We start from the raw sequence: 22,337 nt of genomic DNA on the forward strand, positions 1-22,337 counted from the left end.
CTCAGCATTTTATACTGATATTTTAATTTTTGTTTTCAAAATAGAAGCCGTTTGAGTAGAGGTACTCATTTTTTCTGTGTTTTCATGGTTTGAAAAAGAATGGAATACAAAATTAACAAAGACTTGAGTAAAAAAAATAATTAGAATTTTATGCTTAAGGAGGTACAACGTAATAAAGCCTGGGACATTTACATTATCCATCACAAAAGTTTTTGTGTGTCAAAACACTCATTTTCTCATAAACATGCATATTTTGTATAGCCTACATATAAACATTTCTACACTATAATTCAAATGGTGTCAGTAAGATTTTAAAATGTTTTTGAAAGAAGTCTCTTATGTTCACCAAATAATATGAAATATTACAATTTTAAATATTTTTCTATTTTAATATATTTTAAAATGTAATTTATTCCTGTGACAGAACTTTTTACTGGTACTAAAACTATCATTGGTTGTATTTCTGTAAACTATCGTTGGTTGTATTTCTGTAAACAATCATTGGTTGTATTCCAGCATACACTGCGCTTTATCAAAGTCTTAATATGGCCTCGGGTCTTCATCGGGGTCAAATGCATAATTGTCATGTTGATTCCACCGTGTTGCTGTGTGGTAGAAGGGCTCAGTCTCTCTCTGGGGCTGCTGTGGTTTACGTTGTTCCTTCTGCATTGTGGCATTCAGCTCTTCAATTTGTCGAACCAGGAATTGCTTGTCACGCTGTTCCTGTTACACCCAGATAAATACGGATTAAAGGATGGATTAATAATGGTTTCAGTAAGGTTAAACTGGAAAGAAGAAAGACTTAGGTGATCACACCCCTTATTTTAAATGTTATATTATTTTATCTTGGCTTTTAGTGTTATCTACATTATATTCAGACCTCAAACACAAGGTATACCAAGTGAACTTATTGTAAATAAATATTATTGTATTATACAATTACACACATTGCGCAATTTAAATATGCATAACCATTCTACTCTGCAGATTTGAATTACTAATAACCAAGCACTTACCAGCTTACACTGGGACTTCAGGAGTGCTACACTTTTCCCGTGGATAGATGTTGAAGCGCTCACATAGCACAGGAGAACACTGTGTATTAAATACCAAATACATGTAATACATAAATGGACATTTTTATCACATTTTCATCAACAATTATATCATAAGCAGTCCTCTCTTTTTTAGCATTATTTATCAATATAAATTAATGATTTTAAACACATTAAAGTATACTGATAGAAGGCATGTTGAGTAAAGTGTTCCATGAAACCATAAGAAATCCTGAATTGACCCAAGGCTGTTTATACTGACCAGGAGAAGATGAAGAGTGGTATAGAGAAATTCTGGGATCCAACATAAAACAGGAATTCTGCACTGGTGTTGTTTAGCATTTTGACAGCTCCTGGTACAACCTCCCACATTGTTTGGTGAAAGCGGAAAGGCCCACAGCCATAAGATGGATGGATCCTACCAAAAAAAAAAAAAAAAGCATTACATTTACATGATTATACATTAATATTCTCTTTCTGTCATTAAAAACAACATGGAGAGTGGCAGGCCTCACTCACTTAGCCAAGCTGTAAAGGAGAACCACGCTGGCCAACATCCATCCGAAGAGCAGAACCAACAGGAAGAAGAAGTTGGAGGTGGTGGATCGGAAGTTTCTTGTTGCCGGTTGACAGTTCTGGAAGAGAGTTACCTGACACAAACAAACATGGACAAAATGAGCAATTGCAATCAATTGCATGTATGTGTCTGAGAAGGTTGTGCTCATGCCGTGGTACCTTTTTGCAGTAATAAAAGAGGATGAATTTGATGGTGTTGATGAATGGCAGCAACGGACAGAAAAGAGCTCCAGTCCAAACCACCGTTTGACTGTAAACTAGAGCAAGAACATTTGGGGCAACCACAAACTCTTGCCGTCCCACCAACTGAGCCAGTTTACATGAGCAATGATCCACCACAATCCTGAAAATGCCAAAAATAAGTTATAGACATAAATTTTTATATATAGAAATCTATGACCTAATACACACACACACACAAAAAAAAAAAGTAAACAGACCTGCGTGGGAATTCTACCAGGATTAGTGTTGCGATGGTAATCAGGAAGTCAAAAAGAGTCAGTTTATACATTTCCTGTCCAACTCGTGTCTCCCAGCACTATGTGGTTGTGAAAGAGGGATTGAAAGTAAAAAAAAAAAGAAAAAGAAAGAAGCTGCATTTTTGTGAATCCTTGGGGATTAAACAGTAAGACATCAATCTGTTTAAAAGTTTGGGATCAGTAAGATTTAAAAAGATTTTTTTTTTTTTTTTTTTTGTCATCACAGCTTTGTCATCACAGGAGTAAATTACATTACACTTCTTAAAAACCGACCGCAAACTTTTGAATGGTAGTGTATCTGACCAAATTATGAATGAGTGCATATCTTTCATTGGTTACCTTATATTGATCGTAATAATAATTGCAGGGTATACAGTTTTTGCTGTTGATTTCTCCCTCACAGGTAATCTGTTGCCATAGAGTGTACAGCAAAACACCCAAACTCACCAAACGCAGGAAGACCGCTCTACAATGACAAATGGAGAGAATGAGTAAAACTGAGCAAGCATAAGAGTCTCTAAAAGAATAATGACAAAGACAAATCAAACAGAGCAGTGGATGAATGAACAATGTGTGAGTATTTAGAGAAAATGATGGTGCTTCATTTGAAATGATTCATTTTAAAAGCTATTTAATGAGGGTCACAAAAGAAACTGCAGGCTAAGAGCTCTCAATGAGGTTTTAACCAAGGCTAAACAAGTACTGCTCTTCATTGTTCTGCTGTTTGTTCTCTTTGATATCTTTATTCTGTGTTGGTGTGAGTGTTGATCTAACCGTAGCAAGGCCAGGATGACCGTGGTACTGGGAGAATACTTTTCCAGTAATGCAATCTTGTCACACAGTAAAGGCACCACAAAATTGCTTGCTGTTATGACCATGGAGGGTAAGTATTGCAACAGCAGCCCCTTAAAGCCTGATGTTTTCTCAGACTAAAAGAAAAAGAGATTTCAATCAATTAATTGTCAAAAAATAAAGCCCAACAGGGTAATCAGAACCTCAACCAAATAAATAAATACATCAAAAATATAGATTTTTGCACTACTTTTATAATCTTACTTATATATCATCTTAAAACTTTCTGTAAGGAAAAAATAGACCTATGCTGCGTCCGAAATCGTATGCTGTATAGTAGGTACTACAACTGGTTTGAAACTTACTTTGCAACCATTAAAAAAAGTACATTCTATAGAGTATGAATGTGTGTAGTATGAATGAAATTCGGACATACATCCGCCATGTTGTCACTGTCGTGTGACCAGTGCTGGGTAGACTACTTACCAACTGTAATCCATTACTGAATACAAATTACATGGTGAAAATTGTATTTAGTAAACACTAAAAAAATAAACTAATTGTTGGATTTACTTAAAAAAGCAGTGTCAAGTGGTTCCATGCAACTATATTGAGTAATTTGTACAAATAACAATTTAGTTGTATGAACAAAAGAAATTCAAGTAAAGCTGACAACATTTCTTTGAGTAAATACAAATCATTTGAATTTGTCACTGTTACATAATATTTATATGTGCAGTTTACTTAATACATAAGGTTAACACATTTATTGACTTAATTTACCTTAATAAATTAACTATTTGCTCTACAAAATGCACTCAAAAAAATAATTCATTGAACAAACTCAATTTAATTGAGAGCAGGAATTCTATCCTATAATATATGAGTGGTCAGCCTAAAAACACAGGTGCCACTCTTCTAAATGTCCAACATAAGTGAACATTAAACACTAACATAAACTAACAACATCTTTCTCTTTACTGAAAAACACACAAAATAGCACTTAATCCCTAAATTTACTCTTCTAATGCAGTCCCTTGCAAAGCATTCTGGGAACTATGGATCCACTGCCCGGTTAGTTATGTCAACATTAATTTGTGTGTTTCACTCAGCAATGTTGAGTTGACTGAACAAACACTTATTAAATAAAGCTGACAATACTCATTTTTAGTAGAAACAACTAAAACATCAAAATAAAACACTTATAAAAAAATATTTTACTTGTTTATGCAGTGTGGCCTCTCAATTTTCCATGTAATTAGCTGCCTAATATTGGCCGTTCTTGGGTGTGCAATTCCACAAAACTGGAAGACTTTCAGAACATATAATTAAGTTATAGGCTTTTTTAGAAAGGAACATTTAAAAGATAAAATTTGGAGAATTAGGGAGAATCATTGAATTTACTGCCATTAACTGAAAAATATTTTCAGTTACTGAAAAATAATTTACTGCCATTTTGTGAATATTTTGTGAAGTACTCATGTAATCAATAAAAAAGTAACTGTAGTCTGATTACGAGTATTTTAAAATGTAATATAATCCAGTTACAAGTATGTAATTTTAAGAATCTGATTATGTAATCCAGGATTACATATAATCAGTTACTACCCAGCACTGCATGTGACCTATGGTGTTAATCGCTTTATTCACAACTCCTCTCCTATGGCCTCATGGGATAGTAAAGTATCCATCGAATGCGCACTTCACAACCTCTGCAGAGGTAGTAGGTCATCCATTCAAGTACTGTTTTTCGAATACTATGTATTCAGACATACTACTCTGTTGGCATACAGTTTTTCACATACTCTATTAGGCAAGTATTTGATTTCAGACGCAGCACTAGACAACTTAATCTCTACATCACAATGCGTCGATCAGGATTTACTGGCCCAAGGCATTATGGGACTTATGTAAGTTTTAATGCGACTATTTAGTTTTAGTAACTGGTGTTTTTTAACTTCAGCTAACCTGGCTGAACTGGGTTGCCACAGCAATGCCATAGAAAGTTGCACCAATGAGTATTAAGACAACTATGTTAAGGAAAACACGGAGCGCATAGAGAGAGACTGTTTGGCCCAAAGTCAGGGAGGCAGCCTTCTTTTTAATTCTTTCCTCTTCTAGATCCACCTGACAGAGAGAGACACAGGGAGAAAGATAAACAAAAAAAAAAATGTAGTCAAGATAAACATAATACTCTCCACTAGCGGTTTCCTTTTAAAGATTTCTTTTCCAAAAGAAACCCGCCCCTACACAATTACTCACTGTATTGTTAAACAATATTTATGAAGGCATTTAATTTCAAACTTGTTTTCCAATACACAAACCTGTAACCGATAGCGAAAATTGTTTTGTTTAAGTTTTGTTACGCGGTCTCCTTGGAGACCGTGATCCCATCCAGTAAACACCAGCACACTGTAACTCCCTGCTGCTCCTCCACCCGTCACTACAGCAACACGAGCCGTGCCGCCCATTCTGTTGGTCAATCAGGGATGTCAACTTGATAATTCAGCAATGTTCTATTAATATGCTGGTAAAACATTCTCACAAAGCTGACAAGACTTACCTAATAATCATACAAATGAAGCAGAAGAGGAAGTAGAAGGCTGCCGTCAACAGATAGGCCAGAGGGATGTTGTAAGAGAAGCCTTTACTCTCAATCATTGAATTATTATAGTAGCCATAGAACAGGTATGAATACTCCATAAACCCCTGACGGAAGACATGATCAAAGATTATTTAGTAGATATTCACAATAAAAAAATAAAATAAATAAGACTAAATATACAGGGATTATTTTCTATTTGTTTTCTATTCAGAGTGAGTCCTGACTTATGTTTTACATTATTTAAGAACAGGCTTGCAAACAAACATAATAATTCCTGAAAAAAACACATTGTTTACTTTACTTTTACTTAAATTCTCATTCCATTTGCCTTTTCGTGCTCAAGTACCCTTTAGCCCTCATTGTTATTCTGACATCAAACTAAAGTTTAAATTAAAAGGCTGCCGGTTTAAATTTAAAAGCTTTAAATTTAAATTTAAATTTTTTTTTAAAGATGTTATTAAATTCATATACTTACTTAACCATTCAACAGTTTGGAGCAATGAGATTTTTTATTTTTTTTATTTTTTTATTTTTTGAAAAAAAATTGTACTTTTTTTTTTTTAGCAAGGATGCATTAAATTGATAAAAAAGTGTTACAAAAATATATACGCTACTGTGCAAAAGTCTTAGACACACCAGTATTTTCACCCCCCCAAAATGGTTTTAAGCCAGTTATTTATATCTTTTGCTGTAGTGTACAGTAGGAAATATCAGTTAACATTTCCAAACATTAATTTTGTCATTAATTTTAATATTCCAGTGAGATTTTTTAAAGCACAAGGAGTCTGACAACAGCCGGTGTTCCACACTGAGATCTGATCTCACCATCATCGAGTCTGTCTGGGATTACATGAAGAAACAGATGAAACTGAGACAAACTAAATCCAGAAGAACTGTGGCCGTGTCTCCAAGACGCTTGAAGAAACTGACCTGCAAAGTTACAGTACTGTGAGAAGTTTTAGGCACTTGTGTAAAAATGCTGTAAAGTGAGGATGCTTTCAAAAATACAGTCAAAAATAGATTTTATTTATCAATTAACTTCTATTAACCAAATCAAATCAATATTTGGTGTGACCACCCTTTGTGTCTAAAACAGCATTTTTCCTAGTTCCACTTGCGCATCGTTTTTCAGGTAGCTTTGCAGGTCGGTTTTTTCAAGCGTCTTGGAGACACGGCCACAGTTCTTCTAGATTTAGTTTGTCGCAGTTTCATCTGTTTCTTCATGTAATCCCAGACAGACTTGATGATGGTGAGATCAGATCTCAGTGTGGAGCACCGGCTGTTGTCAGACTCCTTGTGCATACAAAAATCTCACTGGATTATTACAATTAATGGCAAAATTAATGTTTAGAAATGTGAACTGATATTTCCCACTGACACACTACAACAAAAGATATAAATAACTGGCTTAAAAACCTTTTGGGGGGGTAAAAATACTGGTGTGCCTAAGATTTTTGCACAGTACTGTATATTTAAAAAAACTGCAGTTCTTTCTATTTATTAAAGAATCCAAAGAAAAACAATGTATCACAGCTTCCATAAAAATATAACGCAGCACAACCATTTTCGATGGTGATAATCATAAAAAATGTTTCTTGAGCACCAAATCAGCATATTTGAATTATTTCTTAAGGATCATGTGACACTGAAAACTAGAACAATGTTAAGACCAAGTATGGTAACACATAATTGGAATTTGTCCTCTGCATTTAACCCATCCAAGTTAGTGCACACACACATTAGGAGTAGTGAACACACACACACACACACACACACACACACACAGAGCAGTGGGCAACCATTTTGCTGTGGCACCCGGGGAGCAACTGGGGGTTATAGGTGCCTTGCTCAAAAGCACCTCAGTCATTTCCTGTCGGTATTGAGAATCGAACCAACAACCTTTGGGTTACCAGTCTGACCTTCTAACCATTAGGCCTCATTTAGAAACGTATTCACTGAGTGCATCCATACCGTTCCTGAGACCAGGTCCAGAAAGTATGTGAAAAACACCATCAGGGTATCAGGTTTTGGATCATACTGCAAGCATATATCTTTACCTGTTTCAAACAAAATAATATGAAAATTTGATTGCAGATTAAAAAAATACTATTAAAATGAAATGAATTGAAACCAGTTCATTGTATTTAATTTGAATACTATTTCAACAAAGAGGGTTATTTCCTGATAGTGTTTTACCCTGAATTCAATAATATTAGGAGTAGAGGATTAGTAAATTTGCATTGGGGGAATTCCAGCAAACTATTTATAACTACAGGAAACATAGGCTATCAGAACAAGGAGGGAAGAAAAGACCCTATTTAATCTCTTAAACATTATTAAAATAGTCAAACTGTTTCTAATGTGATCTAAGGTTTTCTTTGAAAGGATTAGCTATTATAATGAATTATTAACCAAATCAACAAATGCTTAAGCCTGCTCCTGGGGACCCACTGTCCTGCAGAGTTTAGCTCCAACCCTAGTGAAACACACAGGGACCAGCCAATCAAGCTCTTCTTCAGGATCTCTTGAAAATCACAGGCAGGTGTGCTGAAGCAGGTTGGAAATAAACTTTGCAGGACAAAGTTGATTACCTCAGCATTTGAACATGACATGACATCAGTGCTGTTATATTTTGTTATTTAATATTGTGAAGTTACTATTGAAGGTACTAGTGCTAAACAGGTTGTCAGGGTCATGCAGCTTTTTCTAATATTATAAAGGATCTCAGGTCAGAAAGAGAGGATTGTGTTATCCAGTAACCAGCTAGAATGTTCTCATTAGAGGCACTGAAGCATGGAAATCAGGGCCTGTATTTATCAAGTTTCTCAAAGTGCCATTTTAGTCTTAAGTGCTTAGAATTCATGAAATGTACTCCTACTTTCAAACTTAAGTATAAAAGCAAGTTATCACATTTCTTAAAGCTAAGAATCACTCTAATTCTCCCAGTTATTTAAGACAGCTCGAGAGGGCTCTCAAGTGGTTAGAAGTTGCCAGTAGGGACTTGTGATGGCACTGAGGAGACAGAGACATGCGCAAATCTTTCAGCAAGAATGTTTTTGAAATTTTTAACGACGAGTAGTGCTTCTTCCTCGCGCCAGTCTTTTGGAATCCATGGTGGCTGATTATTTAATAAAATCTAGGCTACATATAGGCAGGTCCATTAACAGCACACTGGTTTAAAATTTGCAATTAAAATGTATCTTTCATTTCCAATGTGTATATCATAATGTATTCTCTTGAAAATTCATTATTGTCAAATGTGTGTTGAATGTAAACTCCTCTTAGGAATTTCACCATTGAATGTGAATTTATCTGAGAATATTCTTAAATAAGGAACTCTATTCAGTGATTGGTCCATGCCTATGTCGTCATCCAAAATCCTGTTTGTGGCACAGCAAAGTGTTGTGAATCATCTCTAAGACTGACACTTAAAATTTAGTCCTACACTTCACTTAAATTACGACTGTGATGCTTGATAACTAATTTTTAAAAGCAGCTTTGAGCCAAGAATTTTTTTACTCTTAAGTCAATTCTTAGCAGTGTTCTTGTGAGTAATTTTCAGAGGCTTGATAAATACGGGCCCTGGTTTTTATACCACACTGAAAAAAAATAACAAGTAAAATTTATTTTAATTTTTCTTTTGCAAGATTTAGCACCCATATTTTAAGTTAAGTAAAATTAACAAATAAAATAAGTAATTTTAATTTCACCAGCAGACTAAAAGGTTGAGTAATTTCTGTTTAGTTGAAGTTGCCTTTGCAATACATTTTACTCAAATAATACAACACTGAATTAAACTGCTTTACTTAGAAACATCTAAGTAAATAATACAATAGGTATTGTGTAGACATCATATCTACATAAATAACACAGCAGCTGAACACAGAGACCTTAATACTTGGTACACAATACACAATGACGGTAACATTCCATGGATCGTTTTTAAGTACGAACGTGCCATTTTGAGTAGAAAATGTCAAATGTCACAAAATGGAAAGTTACTAAACATAACCACAAAACCAATGTTAAAACAGTGTAAATACAGCTGTAAAACTAATCAACCTCATTAATTATGATAGGAACACCATTATCAGAAAAGTTGAGTAGTTTTACTTAACTTTATAATGTTGATATTTACACTTTAATTTCTACAAGCTTGAATTGAGTGCTAATATAGAATTTATTTAGTTTTTTTTTTTTTTAAATTCTTGCCTGAAGTTACTTTTTCATGTAGAAATTACATTTGTTTTTTCTGTAGTATTTACTTCACCATAAAATCATTTTTATCAGTGGAGATTGTGTTCCTACCGGTTAGATTGATTGCAGGGATAGTGGAGTTAGACATGGAGTTCGTGGAGCGAAACACAATGCTGGGAATGAGGACAAATGCTGCGATTAACAAGGAGGACAGGAAGTTGAGAATCACAAGAAATCTCAGGAACAGGAAGTAGGATTGGACTCCTCCACCAAAGTGACCTACAAGAAAACAAGTGAATAAAGGAAAGGGAAAAAATATGAATACAACTTTTTTTTTTGAATACAAAGTTTATTTTTAATGAACTTGTTTCTTTCATCTCCATTAGACTTATATCTTGTTCTTGGCATCTTTTCTTAGATGACCAGATGATTGTTTTTTCCTATCACTGCTATGCTGATGACACACAACTCTACCTCTCATTCCAACCAGAGGATCCGACGCTGCTTGCATCTCAGCCTGCCTGACAGACATTTCTTGCTGGATGAACAACCACCACCTTTTACTAAACCTTGCGAAGACAGACCTGCTTGTGGTCCCGGCCAACCCAACACTCCATCAAAACTTCTCCATTCAGCTAGGTTCGTCAACCAAAACATCTAGGACAGCCAGAAAGCTTGAAGTTGTGATTAATGATCAGTTGAACTTCACAGACCACATTGCTAGAACTGCCCGGTCCTGCAGATTTGCCCTATATAACATTAGCAGGATCAAACCCTTCCTATCGGAGCATGCTGCGCAACTCCTTGCCCAAGCTCTTGTTCTATTCAGACTGGACTATTGTAATGCTCTCTTGGCAGGCCTTCCAGCATGCTCTGTCAAACCTCTACAACTGATCCAGAATGCTGCAGCAAGAGTAACCAGCTGAAGACAGCACACGTCACACCTCTACTCATAAAATTGCAGTGGTTGCCAACTGGCACTTGCATCATTCTAGAAAATTCAAGGCACTGATGTTTGCCTACAGAACAACCACTGGCTCGGCACCCCTATACACAGCAACATCCCCAGAGTTAAATCAACTCTGCTCAGAGTACATATGGTCCCTCTCTATATAGTGTTGAAGGAACACTCCACTTTTTTGAAAATAGGCTCATTTTCCAACTCCCCTAGAGTTAAACAGTTGAATTTTACCATTTTCGAATCCATTCAGCCGATCTCCGGGTCTGGCGGTACCACTTTTAGCATAGCTTAGCATAGTTCATTGAATCTGATTAGACCGTTAGCATCTCGCTCAAAAATGACCAAAGAGTTTCAATATTTTTCCTATTTAAAACTTGACTCTTCTGTAGTTACATTGTGTACTAAGACCAACGGAAAATAAAAAGTTGCGATTTTCTAGGCCGATATGGCTAGGAACTATACTCTCATTCCGGCGTAATAATCAAGGAACTTTGCTGCCGTACCATGGGTGCAGAAGGCACAATGATAGTACACAGCGCCTGTGACCCCCTGCTTGCACAGGGAGCGTGCCTTGCAACCATGGAGACATTTGTGAGAGACAATATCATTGCACCTGCTGCACCCATGGTATGGCAGCAAAGTTCCTTGATTATTATCGAAACTCTTTGGTCATTTTTGAGCGAGATGCTAACGGTCTAATCAGATTCAATGAACTATGCTAAGCTATGCTAAAAGTGGTACCGCCAGACCCGGAGATCGGCTGAATGGATTTGAAAACGGTAAAACTCAACTGTTTAACTCTAGGGGAGTTGGAAAATTAGCCTATTTTCAAAAAAAGGGAGTGTTCCTTTAAAGTAACACTGAAGCAGAGTTAAAGTTAATGAGATAATTAAGTGATGATTGAGCATTAGTGATGAACACCTACTGTTAACAAGCAGAATCACTGAACTACAACTGACTTCCAGCCACAGCCTAAGATGAACTCAAATGAAGATAAAAGACAATAAATCTCTCAAGATCTGATTAAACAACTCCACAAACAGCATATTATCTCATTAACTTTAACTCTGCTTCAGTGTTATTTTAACTCTATGTAGAGAGGAACCATATGTTCTCTGAACAGAGTTGATTTAACTCAGGGGATTTTGCTGTCTACCTAAACTCATTACTCCAGACTTACGTGCCATCCAGAAACTTGTGTTGTGCAAGTGAATGGCGATTTGTGGTGTCATCTCAAAGAAGCACAAAATCACTTTCACTGACCTTTACCTGGATTGCTCCCTGCTGGTGGAATGACCTGCCTAACTCAACCTGAGCCGCTGAGTCTTTAGCCATTTTCAAGAAACGGCTGAAGACGCATCTTTTTTGGCAACACTTGACCCATTAATATTAACAGTTACTATTCTATATCTATTTTTATAAAAAACTTTCTACGTGTATGTGGTGGATTAACTGGGACTGGTCACAGCATTTGCATATTGTTGCCCTATTGTTGGTTTGATTGCTTCTATTTCTCTCCTCATTTGTAAGTCGCTTTGGATAAAAGCGTCTGCTAAATGATTAAATGTAAATTATTTACTTATCATTTTTCAGGGGAAAAAACATGTATGTGCTAATGAGAGCAGCATTTCTCATTTATGTTAACTATTTTTTGTTTGTTTTATATTTCACCTCCTATCCTTTGGATTCCCCTTTTCCACAGAACAAAATAGCTGAGAACGTATTTGGCAACCTCACAGAAACGGCGAAATGTCTGTGATTGCTTGATGTTCCAAGAGCTAGAAACAACTGGAACTCTCATCTGTTGCACCTGCCTGGAAGAAAGTGAGAGAAAAACAAGCCATATTACGATTAAACTTTCTACAACTAAAAGTTTCAGAGGATAATTCTGTCTGAAACTTTTCAGAGCTAGTGTTAAAGGGTTAGTTCACACAAACAATGAAATTTCTGTCATTAATTACTCATCCTCATGCCGTTCCACACCCATAAAACCTTTGTTCATCTTTGGAACACAAATTAAGATATTTTTTATGACATCCGGTCTTACGGGTGTGGAAAGACATGAGGGTGAGTAATTAATGACAGAAATTTCATTTTTGTTTGAACTATCCCTTTAACACAGAGAAAGAATTGTTTTTCTTCAATTCTGAATTTTAGTAATGTAAAAATGTAAAAGTTGACACTAGTACAATTATGGAATGAGATAATGCATGTATACCATACTGCTCTCTTCAGGCCCATGTGCAGCGGCAGCTCGCGGAGATTTCGAGGCTCATCAGAGTCTTCAGCATCTTCAGGGGGGGAGGCCCAATCAAACTGAACCGCACTGGTATCTTGAGCTGGAACTGTCCGTAACCTCAATGAATGCTGGGAACCATAAGGACTAGGGTAGTCTGTTGGTGTTCAGAGAAAACAGATGCATGTCAGAGTAATAACAATTACAAAAGTTGGTACACTGTAAAAAATGAATGTGATTTTAACGGTAAAATATTGTAAAAACACTACGGAAAAAAATTGTAAATGGGTTAACAGTAAGTTCCAGTACTATATACAGGGAAAAACTGTAAAAGCTATTACCAGACATTTTATGTAATTTTCACAGTAAAATGCTGTAAATTTTACAATTTTTAGAAGTAAAAAAGAACAAATCAATGTATAATTTACAGTCAAAAACTGTAAACTGATATTCCCACAATTCCCTGTGTGACACTCCACATTTGAAAGTATTTTGTTTAAATAACCATGTTTCTTAATAATTTTTGTTATCAGTTATGTACATTAGGGTTTTATGTTACTTCTTCTGTTGTTTAATGAATGTTTATTGCATTACTTAAGTGTTGTGGGTTACCATGATGGTGTTTTGCATTTGCGTGAATCACTCTGTGCACCTTCTTTATATTAGTATATACTTCAGCTCATGGAAAAGCTATTTGTGATGAACTCTGATTCTTCATGAGGCTTTGTCGTTTACCACCTGCATTATTTTTTTTTACAGTGTATGTTAAAATGATATATGGCAAGAAAATTATAATACTGACGTTTAACTGTACTGGGAGACATTACAGTCAACTACAGTAATTGCTGTGTTAAAAAATAGGACCGAGAACAAACTGGAGCAGCATTTTCCCATCAGCTCTGAAAATATTCTATGCACTGCCTTTCTAAACATAGCCATGACCTATATATCCCTGCCAGTTCTCTTTAACACTTCCAAAATAACACAGAATAAATATAGTTAAGGACATACATCAACAAATTTAACATACGCTGTTAAATTTACACAATTACAGTTTAATCAGTAACAGTTAGTAATTGTAATAAATAAAGAACATGAAAAAGCAACAGTTAAAAGTTATTAACTGATTAGTTACCTCACTATATAATTGTAAAAAAAGTAGTTAGTACATACTAAATAGTATGATTATTTACACATTTTAATCTCCTTGTCTTAATTTATGGAAAAGGCTTTCTCAGAATTGCCTACTGACATTTGTTATTCAAAATGTTTGGTTATTATGATGTACATTGATTATTATCAGTGCATTTTACAGTAAGAAACGTGTTTTAATAGCTCAAACAAGTTGGTATAGAAATTACATAATTTAATGACGTACAGTTAAGGAACTGTAAAATATACGTTCCCCAAAATTATGTCTTGTAATAGCTTAAGATTTTCCAGTTATTCAGCTGTAAAAGAAAGCTTATACAGCTCTTTCTTGTACTTGGGACTAATTTTCTAGCTAACCTGAGAGTAAATAAACTCTGTCCCCCCTTATGCTTATTTTATCACATTAGCTTTCATTACACATACTCTCTTACCTGGAGTTGGATGGACTTGGTTGTTGAATGATCTTAGCTCCATCAGAAATCAGGTACTGTTAACAAAGATTCTACATAAAACAAACAAGAAAACAACCAGCTCAATCGAAAAAAGAGCAGATGTCAGCAGTGCATGACTATAATTTGGCAAATTCCCATTACGGAGAAGTACACAGGTGCGTCAGGACTGTCATTTGGACTTTGAATCTTATGGAAATAAAGTTTGGAAACACTTCCTTGTACTTATTACCAGCTGAACACCAGCTGAACACTGTGACAAAGAGACAAAGGCAACCTACTGACAGATCCTGTTACCATGAGTGAAGAAAACACTCTTCAATTGGAATGTTACCTTTCTCTGTGGATTGACAGAAGATTCATTAAATTGGTTGTGATTTGGTTGAATAATGACTAATAATTAAATAATAATGTTTTAAATTGGTTGAATCTTTCTTGTTATAAGCTTTGGTAAGAATTTTCCTTTAGTTTATTGCCTGTTGTCATGGAGATAAGGGGTATAATCTTTTTGTTGCATAGGCCAAAGTCTTTATATTAACAACAGACTAATTAAATCTTATCACTAAACTTACATGCTATTAATAAACACGAGAACTAAATAATAAAAACTTCCATCTCTCAATGCAACTTACACATTCAATAAAATGGGTAAAAGAACAGACCGAGCACCAAATCAGCATATTAGGATGATTTCTGAAGGATCATGTGACACTGAAGACTGGAGCTTTGTGATCAGAGGAATAAATCACAAAACTTTTAAATAGTTAAATATAACTGTTTTTGCTATATTTTCGATCATATAAATACCTTGGTGAGCATAAGAGACTCAAAAACATTTTTTTTTTTTTTTTTAAATCATACCCACCCCAAACCTTTGAAAGGTAATGTAAGTCAAGGCAGAATGTGAGCTATTACGGTGATGACAAAAAAAAAAAAAAAAAGTGAGACAATAATGAAAAATCAGGTGATACTTTTTAAAATATTTTTTATCTAAACACAGAAATACATCAGGAGAAGGAAGTTTGGCAGGGATAAAAATCAGTGATTTTATTGAAAACACTGTGATTTTTCAAATAAAACCTTGAAGGATATGAGTGGCACATCATGTGTTTAATACTCCAGAAGGTAAACATTAGAGATAAAATATAGCAGGTAGACATTACAGAAACCAGCATACAATCTGAACCGATCAATAAACTACACACCAGCACTATCCTCCAGTGTAGAGAACAAAAAAATCTGAATGTTTTGGAACAGGACTGCAAATGACGAACAAAATAGCAAAAACATTCACTCCTCCTTTCTGAAAAGAGTGAGAAAAAGAACGTTTGTAACTACTTTCACATTCTTTGTAGAATAATAAAAATAATAATGATATATAACCATCAATGGATACTCAGAATTGGATGAAAAACAAAGCAGACCAACTTTTAATGTCCCATTAAAGATCCCAAAATGTTATCACAAAGTTTGTACGACCTCAATGACATCATTACAGAGAGTAAATCTCCACAAATTTGCACTCAAACGTAGTGATACAGGTCTAACATTCATCAGCTTTGTGTGTGTGTGTGTGTAAACGGATGGATTCAGTCATAAGTACTCTGTGTGGGAGCTGAAACTCTATTAAAATATTATACAACCCTTTTCCCAACTGTTCCAAGCTACTTATAAAAATTTACGTAACTTAACAATACTGACCTGGTCAGGTTGAATCTAAAAGGTTCCACCGTTTTTCACCGGACAACAAAAAGAAGCATTTTTCAATATATGTAATAATAAAACAAATGATAACATAAAATAGTGGAAATTATTTGAAAGCTATTTTCACTGTTAATACAATAAAGTTTAATATCCTTGGGTTCATACATTACTCGTCTCTCTGTGTTGTTTTTAAAAAAAAACAAAATCCGTTAAATGGCAGTTGATGGCTATTACAGTGCATGTTGGGATTTTTTTCTTTTTTTGTAAACATACCAACTCTCCAGTTATCAACACAATCATCACATCACACATTCGTTTCACTCAGCCTTCTCTCTTATCACATCCTGCTTCTCTCCTTCACCTCGTTCCCTCCTCTCTCTCTTTTTCCCTCCTTTCATTATTTGTCCTACTCCTATACAAACAACAGCAATAATGTGAATTATGAAGTATATGGAGCTCCAGTAATTGATGGTGTCGCTGGCCTTCAGAAGAACAAATCCCATGCACATGTAGTCGTAAGCCCTCATCTTGAGGAACCAGTGGATCCAGTCGAAGATATTCTGGCCCTTCGGTCCCAGACGGGCTCTGACGGAAGCCTCCATGGCCGATTCTGCTGCGATGCACAGTGGGATGGTGAGAAAAGAGAGGTAGTAACCAGCATGGAGGCCATGCCAGTAAGCGCTGATTAACATGGTCCAACCAGCCCTGCCACAATGTGAGAAAAGAGACAAAAACAAAGTTGAAAATTATGATGGTCAACAATAGCGCATTTTAACCACAGAATGTACATGCTCGTACCTGAGAGCGTACGCTCTGAAAGGGGCATTGGGGTAGATATAATGGTGAAGCCACCATTGCACCGTCATGTTCCAGTAGCGCATGCCATGCCGAACCTTCACGCAGAAATCTGTGTTATAACAGTCAATGTTCTGGATGGTTTTGAAGTCGTACTCCACAACTGTGTCTGGATCAGGACTGAAATAAACAACATTTCAAATACATTATCAACCACATGATCAAACCTCAAATGAGTTTGTAATTTCCTATAGATAATCTTGCTTAAAGTGTCTTGTAGGTACAGGCTGAAGAAATATAGACTTTTTACTGTGTGTACTGTTTACACTATGGATGCACAATATATCAGTATCATATAACTGCCTGATATTAACAGATTTTTTTAAATTGATCTGTACTGTCCAATTTAATTGTCACGCTAACGTTCACTTAAAATGAATCTTTAAAAACACAATTAATTTAATATAATAATTTAAATGTAATCTGTAGCCATTCTGAAAATGAATATCCATCCTCAGAATTTTTTTTACAGCAATTTTAAATATTAAATCTGTTTCACTTGGAATAATTGGAATATTTTCATATTTTCACAGTTGTATATGTGTGTGTGTATATATAATTAATTGCTGCTGAAAATTCTGCTTTGCCATCACAGGAATAAATTACATTTTAAAATATATTTGAACTGTAAAGCTTTTTTAAACTGTAATAATATTTTCACAATACTACCGTTTTTACTGTATTTTTGATCAAATGCAGCCTTAATGAGTATGAGAGACTTTCAGAAAGATTTACAAAATCTTACTGACCCCAAACTTTAGAATGGTAGTGTAAATATATTATTTAGTGATTTTTTTTTTTGCATGTATTTCTCCTGTTCTAATTTATTATGAGTGTCTTGACATGTACAGATTAATATTGCCTAAATGTGACCCTGCTGTCCTCTGATTATTTCCTCTTTATTGGATTCTGCTTCAAGTCTATTACTGTAACATGTACATTTCTCTAGAATTAAAGTTCTATTATATCCTTTCAAGGAACTATCCTGTTTTTCCTGGTATACTGCCAGACTACATAAAGTCATCGAGTCATCATATTTACAAGTTACAGTCAAACTCTAAAATCACATTTAAAAGTTATTAGATAATAAAGTGAATCACCCTACCTATATTTCACCGTTGGTCCTCCTCCGGGTTTGGACAGCGCCCCCTGGGGGTAACAGCCTAGACCTGCACTGATGCAGCCTGCCTCTGCCCCACACCATGCGGAGTAGAAACGCATCCGGAATACAAAGAATATTGCCACCATGTAGAAAACCCTGAAACATAACAATACAATCCTCAATATGGTAAAAAAAAAAAAAAATCATGGTAAAGTGAGATTTAATTTTAACATCTCTTTTGGACTTTACTTTTAGACTACTTTTGGATTGGTCCTTTAATCCAGAAAAACTAACCTGTAAAAATAGTTGTGCTCCAGGAATTCTTCAGTACGAACATAGGACAAAGGAAAGACAAAGTTGATGGCCATAAAGAGAGCTCCGTATACGGGCACCATCTTCAGCCTCTGCAGGCAGGGCTCTTTACCTGGCAGCGACAGGGGACTGGACTGCTGCAACCAGTCTGCATATGTCTGATAGCGGAAGAAGGGACCTGGGGGACACCGGCAAGAGTGGGTGGGAGAAAGAATGGAAAATGAAGGAACGTGAGGAGAGCATGGTAAGAGTTATCAATGAAGACATGACATGGATGGGCAAAGATGACACGATATTGGGATAGAATGGAGTATGGGTATGGAATCGAATGCAAAATTGTAATGAAAAATGAGCCACATCAAAGTGCCACAGGGGATGACAAAATGAAGCATATGGATGTATGGTTTGGGAGGACAAATCGTGGCAAAAAAGGAGTAATAATAACACAATCAGTTATAAAAAGAAATTTGACTCACACATTACTGAACTAGTAGCAGAGAGAAACAGAGAAAGACAAGTTAGCATACATGCAAAACAGACAGCACAGAATATCTGAACAGACACAAAAGCATTCCGGCACATTCAAATCAATATGCAAAATACCTGTCATTATGCCCACATAGCAGTAGCTATATGATATAATGTCACAGAGTGAAGGTACATGGGAAAGTCCTCCCACAACTGGGGACTTGGTGAAGTCGCTCACTTCCTTTTTCTTCTCCAAGTGAAAACTTTGAACCTCATTAGCTAAACTGACCATCTGTGTATTCAAAACAAAACTCATTTAATAATTATATCAAGAGATTAAAACACAGAAAATGTGTCTAATTTTATAGTGTTTTACCTTCAGTGTTAAAAGAAGCTGAATGGCATTGGCAAATGGTGTTGGCTGAGGGAGGCCAAACCAGGTGACCAGACGGAAAAAGAGGAGGTACAAAAACGTCCAGCCCAAAGACAGAGCAGGGGCATTTCTGAATAAAAAAATAAGACAATAAATAATTCGGAATAGCTCCGAATCTTATGTAAAATTCCAGACAGCTACATATTACGCTAACCTCCAACTGATCTTTATAATCAGCCATGTTCCTAACACTGTAAAGAAAGAGTGTAGAGTGTGGATCCCACAGGTTGCAATGGAGATGATCAAACCCAAGAGCAATGCTGCCCCCTGCTTGACTGGAGGGCCTGGTAAATAATGCACATGAAAATGATCAAAAGCTGATACTTAAAATCGTGATGAAACAGAAGTAGTGACAGACAATTTTATATGAATTTGAACATCATAAATTTCAATTTTGACTCATTCACAATAATAATAAATAATTTGCCAGTAATGCCTGAAAGACTGTGATCTATGGGGTGTTTTAGGTGGGGTCTATGCACGTTTATCGAGTCTGTGTGTTTGAAGTGATATAAGTTTTTGTATTTAATATTTTGAATTTTTTTGTCACAAAACAACATTGGCTCAGCCCCTCACACATTCTAAACATATTGTAAAACAATTCCAATGACAAATTGTACCACTTTACCTTTATTTGCCCTATTATTAACATATTTTAATATGTGGGCTCAAATATAAAGATATAGTCAGACTTACTTAGGTAGCGGAAGAGGAATCCTACAGGTATTGATGCAGCAAGGATTCCTAGGTAGACTAATTCATCTGGTGACATCTTTCTGTTTACACAAATAACACAGTATAACAATTGTCTCACTGTTATAATTATATTATATTCACATTCAAGCTTATCCATCCAACATTAAATAGTACTTGGCTTGGGTTAATCAGTTTAGAAACATTTAGCCAGTTAGCCCATTTTTGACTATCACATCATTGCTAAAAAAAAAAAAAAAAAAATCAGGTGTTGAGGTAATACTTATAAACTGAGCGCATTAATCTTTGCTCAGATTTAATTTTTCATTTTATTGAACCAAACATTTCCAACTTGACATGGCAGGACCAGGCAGGTCTGTAACTCATGCAGTCACTTCCAGGCACTAGTCATTCAACACTTCATTAACAACAACGCTACAACAACATCAAAATAGTTTTAAAAAACAAAACAAAAAAACAACTGACATCTGAATAGTGATTTGAATCATATGGGAAGCATAGACTGGCCTTGCAGATAAGCAGATAGCCTTTGGCAATGTAAGACTGGATAATATATACCATCTATAATTCTGAAATAGCCACAGCACTACTTACAGCAGTGAGGTATGGAGGTATGCTATCAAAGACTATTTATTCTGATGGATATTGTATTTCCCGTAGTCCCCTTTAACCGCCCGAGCACTATGTTCTCTCCTCATTCACCACTTCCTACTACCGCATATGTTCAAGCGTCGCTTTACGAGTTGCCAGATATTCAACAAAAACTGCAACAGCAAATTATTGTCTAAGAAACCGTAAAACATAATTAATTAGTGAAAACATAACTAATTAGTCAATCATGTTTATTTTTTCTGTATCTGTATCTGTTTTACGCCTTTTTAATAAGTGCTGTTCATAACAGTAACATTTCAACAACAAACAAAATAAAAAAAGAGAAAACAAACCAGTGAGGCAAAGGAAAAACAAACAAGGTTTATGTCTATGTAATACACAAAAAATATCTTTTGAGTTTAGCTTGGAGTGAGAATTATGGAACGGGAGGGGGGTGGGGTTGTAATAAAATAAAATAAATTAATTAAACAGAAATTCGTTTACAAGTTTAGTAACAACATGCATGTTACAATGTTTACATGGTACAATAGCCTACCTGGTACTGTTTTTATTAGATTTCAATTCATAAGCTTGTGATTCGATTCCGATCTTATTTCAATATAGATTTGTTTGAATAAATATCAAGTAGCTACATTTTTCTCAAGGAAAAAAAAATCTCTCAGCTAATGTTGTGAACATTGGGAGCCCTGTCAGCTGGTTTTATTATTAAAAGTTAAAATGAACAACTCAAATTAAAATAATGAGGTTTTTATAATGTTATAATATTTTTTGAAGATATAAGAGTAAAAGTATAATATATATATATAAATATATATACATTTTGGTAAGATGTACTGTATTTTTCAACATAGCCTACCTTCTGATGTTCATTCGTGTTTATTTACTAACTAGTTGATCGGTTAGATGATCGGTTCATGTGCTACTTGAACCGAGGCGCTACAGCGATTTGTCTCCACATTAAAAGAGCGCCAAAAACGGTATTTATTGTTTGAATTTCGTAATAAAATTGACAGAATTTAAAAGCTGAGAGTGTCAAACCTGCTCTGTCTTGTATGTCAAAAAAGACAAATAGCTTCAAAGAGAGCAGGTGTAAAGTATAAGCACGGCGACCCTGTTGTTCTGTCTTCAGTCAACTTTGTGTCTGGCGGGCTGACATGATACAACCTTCCACTTGGGCCATAACGTCTTGCGTGGCCGGCAAATCCTGGGAGTGTCTGGAGCCTTAACTTGAAGCAGCAATATTTGCAACTGGCAGCATTGCTTGTTTTGGGATCTGTAAACAATAGTTATTTGTATATAATTTTTATTTTTATATAGCCTATAGTATTATAAGAAAATTTGTAAGAAAATATATGAAAAAAAAAATTGTAAGAAAACGTATAATGAAATTGTAAGAAAATGTATAATAAATGTTTATTGCACTGTTAGAGTTTCATAGTACATTGCCCTGACATGAAAGAGGTGAGATATAGACATATAAACTATATATCAGATACTGTTAATGTGTTCACCTTCAACTCCCTGAAATTTGGCATGTTTTCTCAGACTGTCTTGTTGTACATGTGTACCAAGTTTTGTGAAGTCTGGACATCGCAATCACAAGATATAGGTCAATTAATAATTATGGGCCATACC

The 22,337-nt window shown here is 35.3% G+C and overlaps 2 protein-coding genes across 2 annotated transcripts; both read right to left on the reverse strand.

Moving 5' to 3' along the window:
* Positions 1-4: 4 nt before the first annotated feature.
* On the reverse strand, positions 5-14,652 carry tmc4 (transmembrane channel-like 4). The gene is made up of 16 exons (XM_051864317.1): positions 14,485-14,652; positions 12,884-13,058; positions 12,337-12,479; positions 9,816-9,983; positions 7,479-7,564; positions 5,466-5,611; positions 5,227-5,374; positions 4,871-5,029; positions 2,885-3,039; positions 2,450-2,576; positions 2,072-2,169; positions 1,791-1,974; positions 1,575-1,705; positions 1,318-1,473; positions 1,017-1,095; positions 5-723 (listed from the first exon to the last, which is right to left on the reverse strand). Exons 1-16 carry the CDS (start codon positions 14,525-14,527, stop codon positions 541-543), a joined length of 2,181 nt encoding a protein of 726 aa, XP_051720277.1. The 5' UTR covers positions 14,528-14,652; the 3' UTR covers positions 5-540.
* Positions 14,653-15,470: 818 nt separating this feature from the next.
* mboat7 (membrane bound O-acyltransferase domain containing 7) lies at positions 15,471-20,849 on the reverse strand. Its single transcript, XM_051865940.1, has 9 exons — positions 20,685-20,849; positions 20,073-20,152; positions 19,531-19,660; positions 19,320-19,446; positions 19,079-19,235; positions 18,458-18,653; positions 18,167-18,319; positions 17,005-17,181; positions 15,471-16,911 (listed from the first exon to the last, which is right to left on the reverse strand). Exons 2-9 carry the CDS (start codon positions 20,146-20,148, stop codon positions 16,524-16,526), a joined length of 1,404 nt encoding a protein of 467 aa, XP_051721900.1. The 5' UTR covers positions 20,149-20,152; positions 20,685-20,849; the 3' UTR covers positions 15,471-16,523.
* Positions 20,850-22,337: the final 1,488 nt, after the last annotated feature.

The sequence above is a fragment of the Ctenopharyngodon idella genome, chromosome 16 (assembly GCF_019924925.1).
Source record: "Ctenopharyngodon idella isolate HZGC_01 chromosome 16, HZGC01, whole genome shotgun sequence".
In the NCBI taxonomy this organism is placed as follows: Eukaryota; Metazoa; Chordata; class Actinopteri; order Cypriniformes; family Xenocyprididae; genus Ctenopharyngodon; species Ctenopharyngodon idella.

Excerpts from the sequence above, each read along its gene's own strand:
- tmc4 (XM_051864317.1), bottom strand. The coding sequence starts at position 14,527 with ATGGAGCTAAGATCATTCAACAACCAAGTCCATCCAACTCCAG. Across the intron at positions 13,059-14,484 it reads CCAAGTCCATCCAACTCCAG|ACTACCCTAGTCCTTATGGT; the intron begins GTAAGAGAGTAT and ends GAACACCAACAG. Across the intron at positions 2,170-2,449 it reads ATTATTACGATCAATATAAG|TGCTGGGAGACACGAGTTGG; the intron begins GTAACCAATGAA and ends ACAACCACATAG.
- mboat7 (XM_051865940.1), bottom strand. The coding sequence starts at position 20,148 with ATGTCACCAGATGAATTAGTCTACCTAGGAATCCTTGCTGCATCAATA. Across the intron at positions 19,661-20,072 it reads ATTCCTCTTCCGCTACCTAA|GCCCTCCAGTCAAGCAGGGG; the intron begins GTAAGTCTGACT and ends ATTATTTACCAG. Across the intron at positions 16,912-17,004 it reads TTCAGAGCGTACGCTCTCAG|GGCTGGTTGGACCATGTTAA; the intron begins GTACGAGCATGT and ends ACATTGTGGCAG.